The sequence below is a fragment of the Coenobita brevimanus genome, chromosome 103 (genome assembly GCF_032717465.1).
Source record: "Coenobita brevimanus isolate Jiangsu-jjx chromosome 103, ASM3271746v2, whole genome shotgun sequence".
In the NCBI taxonomy this organism is placed as follows: Eukaryota; Metazoa; Arthropoda; class Malacostraca; order Decapoda; family Coenobitidae; genus Coenobita; species Coenobita brevimanus.
Genome location: NC_137056.1, coordinates 9218179 through 9236508, shown reverse-complemented (window position 1 = coordinate 9236508; position 18330 = coordinate 9218179). Strand labels below are relative to the sequence as shown.

At 44.2% G+C, this 18330-nt stretch overlaps 1 protein-coding gene across 2 annotated transcripts in view; it reads right to left on the bottom strand.

Moving 5' to 3' along the window:
• Dcps (Decapping enzyme, scavenger) overlaps positions 1 to 18330 on the bottom strand; it is a 72681-nt gene that overhangs the window by 47350 nt on the left and 7001 nt on the right. For both annotated transcript variants that reach the window (XM_080284965.1, XM_080284964.1), the window contains exons 2-5: positions 17881 to 18151; positions 16542 to 16662; positions 10459 to 10604; positions 8810 to 9034 (exon numbers count right to left, since the gene is read on the bottom strand). In XM_080284965.1, coding sequence (XP_080141091.1) covers positions 8810 to 9034; positions 10459 to 10604; positions 16542 to 16662; positions 17881 to 18147 — 759 coding nt within the window. In that variant the 5' untranslated portion in view covers positions 18148 to 18151. The remainder of the gene's footprint in view (positions 1 to 8809; positions 9035 to 10458; positions 10605 to 16541; positions 16663 to 17880; positions 18152 to 18330) is intronic.

The following is an 18330-nucleotide window of genomic DNA, read 5'->3' as shown; positions in this document are numbered from 1 at the left end:
TGCCCTTTCCTCTCCTCCATCCTCTTCTGTCTTTCATAACCATATAACCAAATTATGGTGCCTGGTGGTTGACGGGGTAATTAACCCTTTAACCGCGGGCTTGATTTGCTTTTTCTTGCGGCACCCGCGGGCATATTCGTGCTCCGACAGACTCTCTAAAAATATTTGCCAAAAATCAGTTATTAGTCCTAGAATATTAAAATCAAATATGCTTATGGCACATACCTTCAGCTTTCTCCTGGGGTGTTTGTTGAGCCTTCATCGAGTACCGTAGGACTTGTGGAGACCTCTGAAGTTGGGTAACGAAGTCTCTACTTTACACTTCCCAACAACCCATAATATGATTACCACAGCCTGATATTATCACTACAAACACTATTCTATGATTCTCAAATAGTTTGGAATCTATATTCCAAAAAAAAAAAAAAAAAAAAAACACTGTGAAAGCAATGAAAATTACGAGGGCGTATGACCTTCCCACTTGCGCTAGTTTGCCGCTGGTGTTGTCATTTATTATTCATAAAAACACTCACAGTTTATATTTCTATTACTATATAACACTTATATATACAGTATCTACAGTCTTTATCCATAACTTTCCTTCTGTAATAGTAGTTTATTGTCACTGTAGGCATTCAATTTCTTTCAGTAAAATATGTAGCATTCACTTTCTCGTCCTGTATACTAGCATTGAGAGTGAATGTCACTTTCACCTTCACTCTCATAACTCATAGTATTCATACATGCTAGAGTGAAACTTTCACTTTCATTACTCCTAGTATATATACTCGTATTCTTATAATACTACTCATTTACATTTCTATGTACGTTCTCTATTTTATTTACATTATTAACATTTCTATTTTATTTACACTGTGTTATGCTGTGTCACTTGAAGTAACTTATAAAACTATTGTCCACTGTTCACTTATATTTACATTCATTGCTTTCCTTGCTGTTTACACATTACATGTATTTACAATTCCACTTGCACTGTCTTACTCAACAGAAAGATCGTAGTCACTCTCTTTCAATTGTCAGCCTTTTACCTCTTTCCACACGAGGTTTAGTAGGGGGTAAAGGTCACAGGGCCCTTTGCATGGGGCTAAAAAGTGGCTGTAGTTAGCAGGAGCAAACAGACGTACCTTCACCTTGGAAGATGACAGTGAACTGATAGGGGTGGGCCGGGGTGGCCTACCTAGGGAAATGCATTACTGCCAACGTCAGCCTCTTGACAGCTGCTAATATATAGCAGTGAAATGATTGGCAGGAAATCTAGACAATACATTATAAATAAGGTAGTTCCAGGTGAATGTAAATATCACTTAGGCTTCTCCCTTCCCTCCTTATATATATTTTTAGTACGATAATAGATCATACGGCATATTTCAAGGGGAAATAAACAGCAAAAAGTAGCGAACAAGTGCACGTGAGGTGTTGTCAGGTGATAATTAGCCAATTCCAGGTGTATGGCACTCTCACTTACCTTATTTCTTTTTGGTATATATTATTTGGTATAAGAATCGGGCATAGAGCTTATTTCAATGGATGAAATCAGTGGAAAATTCCAGGGATGATTTACTTAGCGTAGCAAGGCCGGGCAGGCGAGAGGAGAGGGTAATGGAGGGAAGATAGGGAGGGGAGTCAAGAATGGGGAGAAATGGCTAAAGTGTCAACAATGGATGGGAGTACAGATGAGATTAGGAGTGCTGACTAGTGTTGGACATTGGCAGTACTGATAGATGATACAAGCTACCACTTGAAAGCCCGGGGGAATTCAAAATAACACAGAATCGCAAAAGTGACGCCCCACGGTATGATCCCTTGCTCCCAAGCGTCACGAAAGTGACGCCCCGCGGTTAAGGGGTTAACCCCTTAAACGCGGATCGTCTCATTTCCGACGCTCGGCCAAAAGGACATAACGGCGGATCGTCGCGTTTGCAATTCTAGTAAGTTTTGAATAACCGCGGGCAAGCAGGCTCCAGCTGGTCTTGTCTATCAGTACCGCCACCCTTGAGCTACTTTTAGCACACTTGACCTTTGTACTACTAACCTCGGTTGTTGCCAAGTTTCATTTTTTTTTTACCCACCCACGCACCGCTGCCCGGCCCTCCCTCGTCGTGTGATATGGCAGCTCGCGGACGGCTCATACGTGTCAATCTGCGTCTTCCTCTCGCAAGCACTTTATGCTATTTGGAAACGCTTGTTTCCCCAGTTGTCACACTAGCATTTTTTTGCACGGTTTGCCCCTGTTTAGCGTCAGTCCACGCGAATCTTTCAAGGTGACACCATGTCCAACTCAAGCTCTTCCGAGTCTGTGCCTTCCAGCCCTCCAAAAAAGGGTTTTGTGACCTCCACCCCGTACAAAACCTTACAAGGAACTGCTAAGGGACTTAGTGACTCGGCTATAGCTAGTGAGTTATTGAAAGCGTCCATGGATTATGGAAGTGACGTCGGTGTATTGTCTAGCCTGGCAGAGTCGGACACGCAATCGAGTGCCGAGTCTGAGGTGCCAGAAGTGACTATTCCTGTGCCAAGCACCTCAACAGGCAAGGCTCCTGTGAAAAGGGGCCTAGTATATGGAAAGGGGGCCAAGAGGAAAAGAAGTGGTGACCCAGCTTCCCAGCCATTGTCCCCTACACCACATCACGCCACCGCCAGCCCGCCATGCACTCCCAGCCCCATTCTCTCGTCGTCATCTTCAGCTGCCCTTTCTCCGGAGTCTTCGGAGTCGCCTTCACCACCTCGGAAGGGAAGCAGGCAGTCTAGTTTACGTAGTAGAGGTTTCCGTAGGCCCAGTGTTCATGCTAGTAGGGCTAGAACTTTGTCCCCTAGTGTAAGGCTAGCTCCTAAGGTTACTCGCACTAGGCAACTCGCCAGTCACGCCACCGCGAGTGACCTTGAACCCTCTGCTTATCTCCCCACCACCACCACCACCACTACACCGACACGACCTAGGACAGCCTCTGCCTCACGCACTGCCTCACCCACTGCCACACGACCTGCCTCACCCACCGCCGCCCCCAGCACCTCCCAGTCTAGGCAGGGCACTCTGGATGCCTTCGTGTGGTCAGAGGACTCAGATTTTGTGCCAGAAGATCTGCCCTTTGATGCCAGTGGGTGTGGAATACAGGCTGACTTCCCTGTCCCAGAGGATGGTGAATGCTTGGACTACCTGTTGGCCTTCCTGGATAACGAAGCAATGGAGTAGATTTGTACTGAGACGAACAGGTACGAGGGGCAATCTGCTGCAGTTCGTGAAGGAGAAGGTGAAGCTGCAACGCCATCCACGTCGCGGATGGCAGCATGGGTTCCTGTAACGATCAGGGAACTGTTTGTATTTATTGGTCTGATGTTATTGATGCCCCACAATTGGAAGCATAAGCTCGAGGAATACTGGAGTTCGGACGATCTTTGCCCCACACCCATCTTCAATAAATACATGGGTCGCGATCGTTTCAGGCAGGTCATGACTTACCTTCATGTTGCGAACAATGATGAGCCTTCCCAAACTGACCCATCATGGAAAGTGAGGGGAATCCTGAACTTGATCAAGGATAAGTTTACGAGGTTCCTGCGCCCCTTCAAGAAAGTTGTGATTGACGAGTCCTTGGTTTTGTTCAGGGGCCGTCTTCGGTTCGTGCAGTATATTCCTAGCAAACGCCACCACTTTGGAATAAATTTTTTCGTGTTGTGCGACTGCAAGACGGGGTTCATCTTAGACTTCGTTATTTACACCGCCAGCAATGTCGACTTGGACAAGACTGACCCCCTTGGATTCTCTGGTTCTGTGGTGAAAGTGCTGTTGGAAAAGTACTTTGGCGAGAATCATGTCCTGTATACGGACAATTACTATACAGCTCCAAAACTCGCCAAGTACCTTTCTGAACACGGCGTCGGATCATGTGGCACTGTCAGGAGCAATAGGGCACACTACCCTGCCTTCCCCGAGGCTGAAAAATCAAAGCGGGGAGACGTGCACCTGAAGAAAACTGACAAGATGCTGGCGATCAGGTGGCACGATAAGAGAATCATGAATGTGCTCACCACAGTTCACAAGGGGGAAATGCTGGCCACAGGGAAGGTCGACAGAAGGACTGGCGAGCCTGTGATGAAGCCTGATGCTGTCATTGACTACAACGTCAATATGCGGCTGGTGGACAAGTCTGACATGATGATCGGAGAGATAGACTGCCTGAGGAGGAACCGTTGCTGGTACAGGAAGGTGTTCTTGCACTTGATTGATATGTGCATGCTGAACGCCTTCATCCTGTATAAGATCAAGAACAGGAAGCCAGCAAACTACAGTACTCTCTCCGACGATTTTCAAAGACGTGTGTGTACCAGCTGCTTCAGCGTTTTGGGCAGGTACTGCCATCAGGTCCCAAGCGCCACCCACACACACCTCCAGACCGCCTACAGTGTCAGGCCTACCTTCAGCGACACCGCCTGGAGCCACTGCCTGCCACTGCCAAGAGGGGAAAAGCACTCAGGAGGTGTCATGTGTGCAGCCACACTACCAGGCAGGACAGAACATTTAGGCGCACCTCCTTGCAGTGCAAAGAGTGCAAAATTCCCCTCTGTGCTTACCTGTGTTTCTTTGACTACCACAGCCTGACTAGATATTGAAAATAAGGGTAAGAATCTTGAAAATAATACTGAGAGTGACAGTGATACTAGTGTTTAGTTTTCTTTTACGTACTGACAGTGACAGTCTGATGAGTGTAAATTAGTGTATGTACTTGTAAAAGCACTGACAGGGGCAGTGTTTTTTTGTGTAAATAATTGTACATAGTAATAATATAAGTATTGTGAGTGACAGTCACTCCAGTGTAAGAAGTTGAAAGCATATGTTCCTATTCTATGTTCTGACAGTGACAGTTTGTTGTGTAGAAATTATTATTTTTATAACAATGGACAGTGACACTGATGAATAAGGCAAAAAACTGACAGCCAGAGTGAAAGTTAGCGATAGAAATGAAGTGCAAGTGGCCGACCGAAGCGAGAATAAAGTGCCTGCCGTAAGGCTGAATAAACTCGCGCCGCGGTGGTCTTCCTCATTCCCGCTTCACAATACTGGCAGTGACAGTGATTTTTAGGGCCGTAATAGTGCCAAGCGAGCCTTTGCGAAGTACTATGAAGGAAAATAATGTAGTATACGTGTTTTTAGCCGTGAAAAGGGAAATGTGTGTTCAGTGACGGGAAGATCGCCGCCGTGCTGCATGTCGGCCGTGCGCTCCGTTCATTATAGCCTTATTTTCAGTGCTTATTGTACAAATACGGATTGCAAACAACCTGTACGTTGTTGTATAAAGTGTACTGTGACAGATTGAGGCTGTGGTAGAAAGAAAACCGGGTTTCTGGAGGTGTGAAAGTGAAGACTTTGTTACCCAACTTTGCAAGTCTTCACAAGTCCTTTGGTAGTCCACGAAGGCTCAACATCTGTCTCAGGAGAAAGCTGAATGTAAGTACTATATGCCATAAAAATTTTAATGTTCTAGGGTTAATCTCTGATTTTTGGCAAATATTTTCCCACAGGTACTCAGACCCCGCTACAACCCCGCCACAGGGGGGGGGGGGATCGGCCGTACACAGCCGCGTTTAAGGGGTTAAGGAGCTCTAGTCTGATTGAGCTAGTGCAGGTTTATGTCCAAGGGATGGTTGGGGTTTACTGTTCATGTAATGCCACTCAGGGATGAATGAGGCTGGACCAGGCTCCTACGTGCCTCTGGGGCAACACTAAATGATGATGATGATAATGATGACAATAATCTGGTCTTTTTGTTTCTCAAAAGCATCAGTGCATAGCCAACATGTTTCCCTGGTTTAGATCACATGCTTTTGCCTCCAAAGAAACAAGTACTGGACCTTTTAGCATGGTCTAGAGTCCATAGATGGACCCCCAATGGACAGTGTTTCCAGAGGGGGGGGGGGGAGAAGGGCCATTCCATTAGGCAAATACCTCCCAGCCAATGAGGCAATTCTTGGCTTATGAGTATTTTTTTTTTTTTAATTCGAGGAAGAAGGAACCAAATGCCATGAGCCCGCAATAACAGTTCCCTCCAAGAAAAAAAAAAAATACGATAGAGAGCCAAATTCACGATCCATTCATTTTGGGATGCCTGGACACACTGCATTTGAAAGACTGGAGATCATAAGCAGCAGGAAATACAGACAGAGGGAGACAGTTCATTCTGAGATGCCTGGACACACTGCATTTGAAAGCCTAGAGATCATAGGCAGCAGGAAATACAGACAGAGGGAGACAGTTCCGGAGCTGACCTGTTGCATAAATGAAGGACTGGGAGTAACGGTTAACTCTTGCATTAAAGAGTTGGACAGAAAAGGGATGAGAGTTTGCTGCAAGACGGGTGCTACGTGCCCGTCATAAAGGTGGAGGAATGCATGCAGACAGTTCAGAGGAGCAGTGACCATTAAAGGAGCGATTGAAAAGAGACAAAGATGCAACAGTGCGGCAAAGAGACAGAGGTTGAAGGGAGTCAGTAAGAGGAGGAGAGTTAATGAGACGAAAAGCCTTTGACTCCACCCTCTTGAGAAGAGCTGTATGTGGGGAGCCTCCCCACACATGAGAGTTGTACTCCACACAGGGGCGGATAAAACCCCTGTATACAGTCAACAATTGTGCAGAGGTAAAGAAAGAACGGAGTCGGCTTAGCACACCTAATCTCTTGGACGCAGATTTTACAAGAGATGTAATATGATCTTTCCAAGATAAGTCCCGAGTAAATGAAACCCCAATCATGTTCAAGGATGATGCAGGATTAAGCTGAATATTATTAAACATTAGTGGGTATACCTGTGGAAGATTTTATCAGGTTGATAGGTGTAAGAACTGAGTCTTAGATGCATTAAAAACAACCAGATTATTTTTACCCCAGTCAGAGATACATGCCAAGTCAGACATTAGGTGTGGCATAGCCTCATCCCTTGTTTGTTGAAGTAACTGCTGAGATGGGCGTTACGGGAACCGAATGGAAAGGTGAAGGGTGGAGTCATCAGCGTATGAGTGGATAGGGTTAGATGTACAGCTTAGAGGTTCATTGATGAATAAAAGGAAGAGAGTTGGTGATAGGACAGAGCCCTGAGGAACACCACTGTTGATAGATCTGGGAGAAGAACGGTGGCCGTCTACAACAGCGGCTATAGAACGACCAGAAAGGAAGCTAGTGACGAAGGCACAGATAGAAGGATAGAAACCGTAAGAGGGAAGTTTGGAAATTAGAGATTTATGCCAGACTCGACCGAAAGCCTTTGAGATGTCAAGTGCAATGGCAATGCTTTCGCCCAAGTCCCAAAAGGAGGATGACCAGGAGTCTGAAAGGTACCGGTAGGTGAGAAGATCGCCAGTGGAGCGTCCCTGATGGAACCCATACTGACGATCAGAAAGAAGGTTGCGATAGGAAAGATGCCTTAAAATTTTTCTATTCAGAACTGACTCGAAAACTTTTGAAATACAGGACGTTAAAGCAATTGGACGATAGTTGGAGGGTTGGGAATGGTCACCCTTCTTTAGGACTGGCTGAATGAGAGCAAACTTCCAGCAAGAAGGAAAGGTACAAGTTGACAGACAAAGGCGAAAGATTTTGCCTAGGCAGGGTGTAAGCACAGAAGCACAGTTCTTGAGAACAACAGGAGTATGGCATCCAATACCTAATACCTGTCAGTTTTAATGCTCAATTTACAGATATAATAGCTATAATGATGCCTCCATAATGGCAATTTTGGGGGATGGGGGAAATTTCACTTATTTATTGTTTTAATTTTTTGGGGGGAGGAAGAGGGAGAAGGAGGGAAACACGAGTATCAGTATTATATATCAGTAGTCTTGGCATTTCATAACTTTCAAAACAGGATGAGTTTTGGCTTTGCAATGTACAAAAATAGGCGCCATCACCCACATACCCCCCCATTTACTGCATTATAAATAGTTATCACCATGATTGTAATTGTAAATATGTTTGCCAGTTATAATATGAAAGCCTATTAATTCACAAGTTTTTTTTTTGCAAGTTAACAAAGAAATTTGGAGCAGCCATTTGAGATATTAACTTTTAAATCTGTAAGTGCATTTTTTCCTCCAAATCTTGTTTATGGTTGGTTGGCCTTCCATGGAATGCCTCATGTTTAATACAGTAAACTCTCAATTTTCCAGCGTAATTCAACCAAGCCCTACGCTGGTTAAAGTAAAACGCCGGGCACTTCACTGTGCCCCCCCCATCTGCTCAATATTCGGCGTTGAGATAGCAACTGCGTTACTATCTGTCCCATGAGTAAAAGATGAAAATTATAAGTGAAATACAATAATGTAATGATAAAATCCTGTAATACAGTAATACAGTGCCTTTTGGCTACCATTTACGAGCAAATTGATACACCTCAACGCCACATGACGCATAGAGCTGCAGGTTACATCCCGTTTCAGCACCCGATGTTGCATAATTTTGTTGGATATTGCTTTGAGTTGAGCAAGCAGCGCTGAATATTGCGTTGAGCCGGATATTGCTATGACGGATAATTAAGAGTTTACTGTAATAAAATCCTCCATGCATGCATGCACACAAACAGACATAAAATATTGTACATAAAATACATAAATACAAAATACTCATACACAACACACATAAGAGGGACTGCTGTTCATGAATTTACTCTTGCTCACTAATGTGGTCACACTTTTCCTTACCACGGTACCAGAAACTGTGCAACTAAATAATGTGTTAAGACATACCACTGTATACAGTATTTGTGTTTGTCGTGTCTCATGTGGTAACTTGTCCCTCCAACTTACTTTGCCCTTGTCACGTATGTTCCGTAATAGCGGGAGGTGTTCTGCTCGAAGGTCTCTGAGTGAAAGGAGGTCCTTCCTGTGTATAATGGCCTGAAGATAGAGATCCTCAGTCTGATCCCCAGTCCATTTCAAGTCTGGCAGCAAGATGAAGCCAAGAGTCGGGTCTGGGTCCTCAAATACAATCCGATCCACCTCCTTCTTATGGTCCAGGATGTTGTATATCCACTGTATGAGAAGATGGAGATAACAATACTTAGCCTACTTGTTAAAAGGGTGGGTTAAGACATATAAAGTGCTGTACAATAACTGACATTATAAAAAAAAAAAAAAGTATAATAGTGAGTGGATTTAACACCTGCAAACCATGGGCACAACAGGTCCTGGGTAGGTAAGTGTGGTGGTGGTGGTGGTGGTGGTGGTGGTGGTGGTGGGGATTGAGAGTATATATCCCCTCTGCACCTGGGTTAGGGGATATCCTATGTACAGTAATCAATGCCACCCCCCCCCCCACAATACAGGCAGTCCTCTACAATGCAAGCAGTCCAGAAGAATTTCGAAGTTAAATCTACAGTTAATCTCAAAATACACTCTTTACATTAACTACATAGTTAAAGAATTGCATGACTGAAGAAAATACGGTATAACATCTGAAAATGTAAGTTGATGTAAGTAAAGTGATGGCTATTGAAAGAACAGGTGACTCCCAGTGCTATGTTACAGTGAATGGAGACTGGACATGGTGAGAGAGTTCATATACTTGGGTACAGTGATAGAAAAGAGAGGAAAATGTACAAAAAAAAATGGAAAGTACAGTGATACAAAGAAGGAAAGTACCTGGTGCTATGAAAGCCTTGATAAGAAACAGAGGCTTGAGTGTTGCCGCTGCACGAGGCTTACATGAAGGAGTGTTAGTGCCAACTTTAACATATTGATGTGAGACTATGGTGTGGCATAAAAATGAAAAGTCAAGAGTGACAGCAGCAGAGATGGGACAGCTGAGGAATGTATTTGGTGTACAGAAATAATGTTATTCATGAGAGATGCAGAGTGAGGAAGTCTGTAGACACCAGAATGGAAAAGAGTGTACTGAGATGGTATGGACATGTGGAGAGAATGGACAACAACAGAGTGGTGTAAAAGGTATACCTGGGCGAATCTGAAGGAGGGAGGAGGTGAGGTAGACTAAGGAGAAGGTGGAGGGATATGGTGAATGAGTGTGTGATGAAAAGAGGTATTGAAGTCGGTGAGGCTAGAGGACTGACAAGAGATCGAGAGGCTGGATGAATTTTGTAAGAAGTGCATGATCAAGGATTTGGCACCCCTTTTCAACGTGACAGCGTTCAGACTGATTCTATTGGATACATTTATGTGAAGCTACAGAACGTGGTGATAGTTATTGGCGTATCAGACAGAGCCAGGATTCCGGGGGCTTGAGTGATAAGTGAATGGAAACATGGCCCATTGAACTGGGTTATCAGAACATTGCTACTCCTCACCTTGCCCTAGGGTGGGAAAGGAGGTCTGGATGATGATGATGAAATGTAGGTTGATTCAATGCAGCAAGGTCAGCCATTAAAGCTTGCCATGTTAGACAAATTTCAATGTATACAAACACTGTGCACAGTAAATATAAAATAAGTCTGCCTCACCTCCTTACTGAATGAATGTGACTCAATATAAGGCTTGGTAACTTCTTGGTACAACTCAGGCGTTTCATCAACAAAGGATGATGGCTGTTTCTCAAAGCGCAGTATGTGCTTCTCTTCTGCAGGATATATGATGGTGGCCTTGATCTCTGCAGGAAAAAATTAACATTAAACCATCATATCTGGCTACTGTATATATATATATATATATATATATATATATATATATATACACAGTACATCATCGTCATCATCATCATCAGCCGTTGAGTGTGTGTGCGTGTATATATATATATATATATATATATCCCATATATAAAATGTGTGTGTGTGTGTGTGTGTGTGTGTGTGTGTGTGTGCATAAAAGGTTATCTGCCTGGGTGTGATGTGCAAGGCCAGCTACCAAGCTTCTGGCTCCACACCTGCAGAACACATACATATCTCCCATGAATCAAGGCAAGCTGCCAGGCCTTGGGCTCCATACCAGGTGAGCAAAGTACCGTACATCCCCAGAATGATGGGGTAACCATCTCTCTCTTACCTACTTGCAGTTAAGTAAGCTACTGAGTGTGAATTAATTACCGGAATTAATACTCTCATGATTGTTCAATCTGTATATGGATGGGGTTATAAAAGAGAAACAAGGCAGGGCAGTGGATGTTGAAGCAGTCCTAATGAGAGAGGGCAGTGTGTGGAACCTCCCTGTATTGTTGTTTGCCAATGATATTGTGTTATTATGTGAAAACAAAGGGGAGCTGCAAGGCTTAATGAATGAGTTTGGAAGAGTATGTAAGAAACAGAATCTAAAGGCGAATGTAGGGAAGAGTAAAGTTATCATCTTCGAGAGAAATGAAGTCAGTGAATGTACTGTGAGGTTCGATGAGGAAGAAATGGAAAATGTAAGTGCAATTAAGTACTCTTTTGGCGAGTAGAGGTAGGGGAGAAGATGAGAGAGAGAAGAGAGAGGTATATGTGAGCAGGAGAAGGGAGGTTAAGAGACTGGTGAAGGAGTGTAAGAAGAAAGTGGATGAAGAGTTTGGGAGGAATCTGAGTGTGAAATGGAGGGAGAGTAAGAAATTATTTTGGAAGGAGGTAAAGAAAGTAAGGCAGTGTGAAAGGGGAAATAGTAGGGGAGTGAAAGATAGGAATAATAGATTGTTGGTGGAGAAGAGAGAGAAATTGAGGAGATGGAAGGAGCACTTTGAGGATTTGTTGAATGTAGAGAGTGAGAGCAGTGTGAGTATAAGTGGTTGGGGAATGGCTGGGATAAGAAGAGATGAGAGGAGGGAGGAAGAGATCAGTAGGTCGGAAGTAGTGGAAGCGATGAAGAAGATTAAGCTGGGAAAGGCCCCAGGAATTGATGAAGTGTGTGGTGAAATGCTTAGGTATGGGGGTGAGATTGTTGTGGAGTGGATATGGAAGTTGTGTAGATTGGCTTGGGAAGAGGGAAGGGTTCCAGAGGACTGGAAATCAGGTATAATTGTTCCTCTGTACAAAGGAAAAGGGGAGAGGGAAGTATGTGGTAACCATAGGGGTATCTGCCTTCTTAGTGTGACTGGTAAAATATATGGTAGAATACTCATTGATAGGGTTAGGCATATGACAGAGGAGCTAGTTGGAGAAGAACAAGGGGGATTTAGGAAGGGAAAAGGGTGTGTAGATCAGATATTTGTTCTAAGATGTTTAGTGGAGAAGTATCTAGAGAAGGGAAGGAAAGTGTATGCTGCCTTCATGGACTTGGAGAAAGCTTATGACAGAATAGATAGGCAAGGTATGTGGAAGGTATTAAGAATATATGGAGTGGAGGGGAAATTGTTGAGTGCTGTGAAGAGTATGTACAAGGGAGCTAGGGCTACGGTGCGAGTGGATGGTGAGCTGAGTGAGTTCTTTGATCTCAATGTGGGACTGAAACAGGGGTGTGTGATGTCTCCATGGCTGTTTAATATATATATGGATGGGGTTGTAAAGGAGGTGCAAGGTAGGGCAGTGGATGTGGGGGTGGCCCTAATGAATGTGGGTGAGATTTGGAAGCTTCCGGTGTTGCTGTTTGCTGATGATACAGTATTGTTGAGTGAAGATGAATGGGAGTTGCAAGGTTTGGTGAATGAATTTGGGACAGTGTGTAGGAGGAGGAAGCTGAAAGTTAATGTAAACAAAAGTAAAGTTATGGTGTTTGAGAGGAATGAAGTCACAGAGTGTGCAGTGAGGTTGGATGGTGAGGATATGGAGAACGTGAGTGCATTCAAGTACTTGGGTAGTGTGATGAGTAAGGATGGAACTTTGGGGGATGAAGTACGTGAAAGGGTACAGCAGGGAAGAAAGGTTGTTGGTACACTGAAAGCAGTGATGAGAAATAGGGAGGTGAATATGGAAGTTAAGAAGTCACTGCATGATGGTATTGTGATCCCTACCCTGACGTATGGAAGCGAGGCGTGGACCTTGCAAGAGGGGAACAAGTCAAGAGTGAGAGCAGTGGAAATGAGTTACTTGAGAGGAGCATGTGGAGTGACGTGGAGGGACAGGTTGACGAATGAAGAAGTGAAGGAACGTTGTGGGGTAGATGTGGATGTGGTTGAAAAGATTAGGAGAAATACACTGAGGTGGTTTGGACATGTGGAGGGAATGGAGAATGAAAGACTGACTAAGAGGGTGTATGTAGGTGAGGTGGAGGGAGGGAGGGGTAGACCGAGGATAAGGTGGAGGGATGGAGTTGAGAGGTATATGAGGGAGGGGGGGGTGAGTTGGGGGGAGGGGAGTCAAATGGCGGGTGACAGAGTGACTTGGAGGCGTTTTGTCTGCGGCCACCCTTTGCGGGATTAGGGCGTCGGGCTATAGATAGATAGATAGAATTAAGTACATGGATGGGTACAACAAGCAAGAAAGGATGCTGGATTTTTGAAAGCAGTGATAAGAAACAAGAAAGTGGGCATGGAGGTAAAAAAAAAAAAAAAAGGCATGGAGGTAAAAAAAAAAAAAAAAAAAAGTCGCTGCATGACCAATGTGATACCAATTCTGTATGGGAGTGAAGCCTGGACCCTGTTGGAGGGACACAAGTCTAGAGAGCAGTGGAAATGTGTCATCTGAGAGGAGCACGTGGAGTCACATAGAGAGACAGACTGACAAATGAAGATGTGAAGAAGCATTGTGGTGTGGATGTGGATGTGGTAGGACGCGTCAGGAGAAACACATTGAGGTGGTTTGGCCATGTGGAGAGGATGGAGAGTGAGAGACGGACGAGGAGAGTGTATGTGAGTGAGGTGGAGGGGGAGAGGGAGGCCAAGGATGAGATGCAGGGACGGGGTGGATAGGTATATGAGGGAGGGGGTGTGTGAGCTGGAAGCAGGGCAGTGAAATGGTGGGGGACAGGGCGACATGGAGGTGATTTGTTTGTGGCCACCACGTATGGGATTAAGGTGTCTGGCAATAGATAGATAGACAGATAGCTTCTTGGTTGGATTAGAACTCAAATGAGCCTATATGAATTTTGTAGCTGGTGAAAATATTTTCTGTTATTCACAGAAGGAAACTTTAAAATTGTCAGTAAATACAATTTAATTCTTGAGGTTTTTATTCATTTTATGGTGATGAGCAGTGTGGCTTTAGGAGAGGGAGGGGAAGCGTGGATCAGGTGTTTGTGGCGAGACATTTGTGTGAAAAGTATTTAGTGAAAGGCAAGGATGTGTTTTGGGCATTTATGGATTTAGAGAAAGCATATGATAGAATTGATAGGGAGGCTTTGTGGACTGATTTAAGATTGTATGGACTTGATGGTAGGTTACTAAAAGGGGTGAAAAGTTTTTATGTAAATAGTAGAGCGTGTGTAAGAGTGGGAAATGCTGTGAGTGATTGGTTTCCTGTGAGAGTGGGGCTGCGACAAGGATGTGTGATGTCGCCTTGGTTGTTTAATATTTACATGGATGGTGTTGTAAGGGAGGTGAATGCAAGAGTTTTAGGTGGAGGTCTAAGTCTGGTGAATGTTGATGGTGGAGAGTGGAATCTGAAGCAGCTGCTGTTGGCAGATGATACTGCACTGGTGGCTGATTCAGAGGAGAGATTGAGACAGTTGGTAGAGGAGTTTGGAAGGGTATGTGAAAGGAGAAAATTGAAAGTAAATGAGAATAAGAGTAAAGTGATGAAGTGTACGAGGTTCGTAGATGGTAGGGGGATGAATATAGTTTTGAATGGCGAGTTGCTTGAGGAGGTAGAGTGTTTTAAATATCTAGGGTCACATGTTGCTGTGGATGGAAGAATAGATGCAGAAGTGAAATTTAGAATAAATGAAGTAGGAAAGGTGCTGGGAGGAATGAAAAAAGTGTTTATATGTCATTCGCTTAGAATGGATGTAAAGAGAAGGCTGTATGAGGGTGTTGTGGTACCGACTGCATTATATGGGGCTGAAACATGGAATATGGTGTAGCAGAGAGGAAAAGTTTGAATGTAATGGAGATGAGGTGTCTGAGGAGTATGTGTGAAGTGACGCGTATTGATCGAGTGTGAAATGATGAAGTGCGAAGGAGAACTGGAGTTGTTCGGGAGATGGCTAGTAGAGTTGAGAAGAGGGTGTTGCGATGGTTTGGGCATATGGAGAGAATGGATAATGAGCGATTGGTGAAAAAGATAACTAGATCTGATGTGAGAGGTGTAAGGCTGAGAGGAAGACCACGAATAGGATGGATGGACAGTGTGAAGAGAGCGCTGGATGCGAGAGGGATGTCTGTTGGGCAAGGAAGAGTGGCTGTGCGTGACAGAAATAAATGGAGAGAAATTGTGAATGAGTAAGTGATGTCGCAGCCCTGAGGGGATATTCTCCCGCATTTGGTCTGATCAGCTAGTCAGGTCAGGTGCGGGTAAGGGGATGAGTCTGTTATGATGTGGCAGGGGTAAACCAGCTCTGCTGTCGGGCCCTGCTGCGGATGTCACTGATTGCATTGCGCAGTTGACCCTTGTGCAGTGTGGTGTGGTGAGGATATGTCCGTTCTCCCCTTTGGGGCTAAGATGCGAATGAATGTGTTTGAATGGATGAGTAAATGGGGAGTGTGTCATCCTGTCTCGGCTACCTCCCTTTCCTTGGGGGAAGCAGCCTAGGTATATAGATAGATAGGTAGATTTTTTTCTTGCGACATGAAATAAATACTCGGACACTCAGGTGACCAGCCACGGAGACTGTATGTTTTGATTCCAAACTACAAGTGGAAATTAGATTGTGACCAATATTCGATATGGATCCTGCAGCAAGGAAAATTCTGGTAGACTGCCTTGTGGCTCTGGAGTTGCTGAAGTACGTGATGTAGTTACAGAAACCGAGAAAATGGGAGTACGTACTCCATGGTGGTTTGTTTACAAATGACCATGAGGTGCCATGGGAGACAACACTGCTAGTCGTTTCGGCTTGCAAAAACACACGTGACGGCAACTTGACTTTGCTAGCCATTTCACTTCACAAAAGCTGCTTGCATGTTAGCCATATTTGGCCCTGTGTGATGCCACCTTAAGGTGGAGGGGGTTGAGAGAGGGGGAAACCAAGGATGAGATGGAGGGATGGAGTGGGGAGGTATATGAGAGAGGGGTGTGTGAGCTGGGAGCAGGGCAGTGAAATGGCAGAGGACAGGATGACATGGTGATTTTTTTGTGGCCACCCCTTACAGGATTAAGGCGTCTGCCAATAAATAGATAGATTTGGGGCTGAAAGTGTACTGTTGCAGAGACTGAAAAAGCTGATACTGAAGGACTTTATGATACATGAGGCAACCATCAGTGAAGATTCATCTATAAAAAGGGATGCTAAACTCAGTTTTTTTTATCAAGGCAAAGATGCACTTGACAGGTTGGTGATGACTGGCCGAATGCAACATTACTTTATACTGTACTGTAATACTGTATCTTTACTTGTTAGCTTAAATAACTGACAACATATATCAGAGGGGGAAATATGGGTTGGTAAATGTTATTTGGACATGCTGCATTCAGCCAATCATCACCAACCTGTCAAGTGCATCTTCGCCTCATTAAAAAAAAAAAAAAAAAAAAAAAAAGTACAGTACTATAGTGTGATCACCACAATTTACTGTTTTAAGTAAGCTACTCACCATTTAGTTCTGGCGGCATCAGTGCTAATTTGTTGTAGTACACATCATTTCTAAATAACATTTTCAGACTTGTTGAGTCTGAGAATATTTCTTGCAATTTCTCTGCATTAAACGGCAATTTCTGAAAAAAGGAAAATACTTATATTGTAATTCAGTCTCCCCGCATTAATTAAAAAAAAAAAGTACCTTTTACAGTTTCAGAACAGGATGCATGCTATACTTATAACTATTAACTGCACCAACCCCCACCACAAAGAAACACAAAATGAATACTTTCAAGCAAGATACAGAACACATCTCACCTCTCCTAGTTAGTAGTACAGTCAATCCTCATAAATCGCGTGCTCATAAATCACGGCTAAGTGGGTGTCAGACTGCCAGCACCCTTAAATCACTGTTAAGTCACGAAAATCGTGGACCTAAGCACCCAAGTGGGCCTTTTCCAAGGAGAATCGTAAACCGCGCCATTCAAATTGAAAATCGCGACCCAACAACCAATCACCACGCACCCCTGGTGGCAAGTGTGCATACTAATGCCGCCACATTGTTGTTGTTCTTCCCGCCAGGAACGTGGCGAGCCTTCTATGAAGGAGCTCAGTGATTTGCTTGTTTACATAGACTTGGCCAAGGAGATTGTGAAATCCACTGAACGTGATGAGGAAAGGTGTAGTGAGAGTATTGGTTACCTAGAAAAAGCTGTGCATTTTTACAAGGACTTGCATAATCGCAGAGTTAATGAGAAACATCAGGAACTCATCACCCACTATTTTGCCTGGGTAAGGGCAGAAGCCGAGCCTGAACCACAGCCTGGCCCTTCACACACTGAGGACATGGATGACGTAGCATCTGTCATCTCTGAGGCTGACTTTGAAGGCTTCCTGAGGGAGGCAGAGGAGCTGGAGAAGAGAGAACGGCATGAGGGAGCACCCCCACCTCATGCTGAGAGGTTCTAAGTTCTTCCCAACACCACCCCACTCCATTCACTTAAGCAATATCGTCATAGGATTAAGGCGAAATCCCTTAACATTGCGTATTTCTATTAAATACATGCACTGAATATTCCTAAATTTGTATGTTTGTGTTTGATGATGCCTAGATAGGTGTACGTAGGGTGCTGTGGGGGGTGGTTGGCCAAAGTCCAGACCCAAATTCATTTTTCACATAAGAGTTATTATTTATAAACCACGGAATTTGTAAATCACGGCAGTGGTCCAGACCCAAATTGCTGCGATTTACGAGGATTGAGTGTACTTAAACTGAAATAAATAAATAAATAGACAAAATAAATAAAGTAGGAGACTTAAAACAGGGATTTACTGAAGATCAAGTGTTGCCATACCTGGAGCATTACAACAGCAGTGCCTTCCTTTCCAGCCAGTCGACCTTCCACTGCAATTGACTTGTTGTCCTCGCTGCTATTCAGGACTCGCACCACCTCAAAGTCTCTGAAAGTGGCAAACAACTGGTCCCGTGCTACCTCTGTGCAGCGGTCTGTGGTGCTGTCTACTGTGTCATTGTGCTCCGCCTGGGCTGTGCCACTGTGCTGCTCAACTCGTGCTCTTTTGGCTGGTGGGGAAAAGTCCTCCTTGGCTACAGCTTCTGCCATTTTCCTGAGAATACAATATAAATTATGCAGGGTCACTGTACGTACCGTACTGATGTAGACAAGTCTGCCTATCTAAACTGTAATAAAAGTAATATCTGAAACTGCTCACTATGGTACTGAAAATGTACAATACTGAAGACAAAATGAAGAGCTGAGAGTAAGGATGGGACTGGAATGTATTGG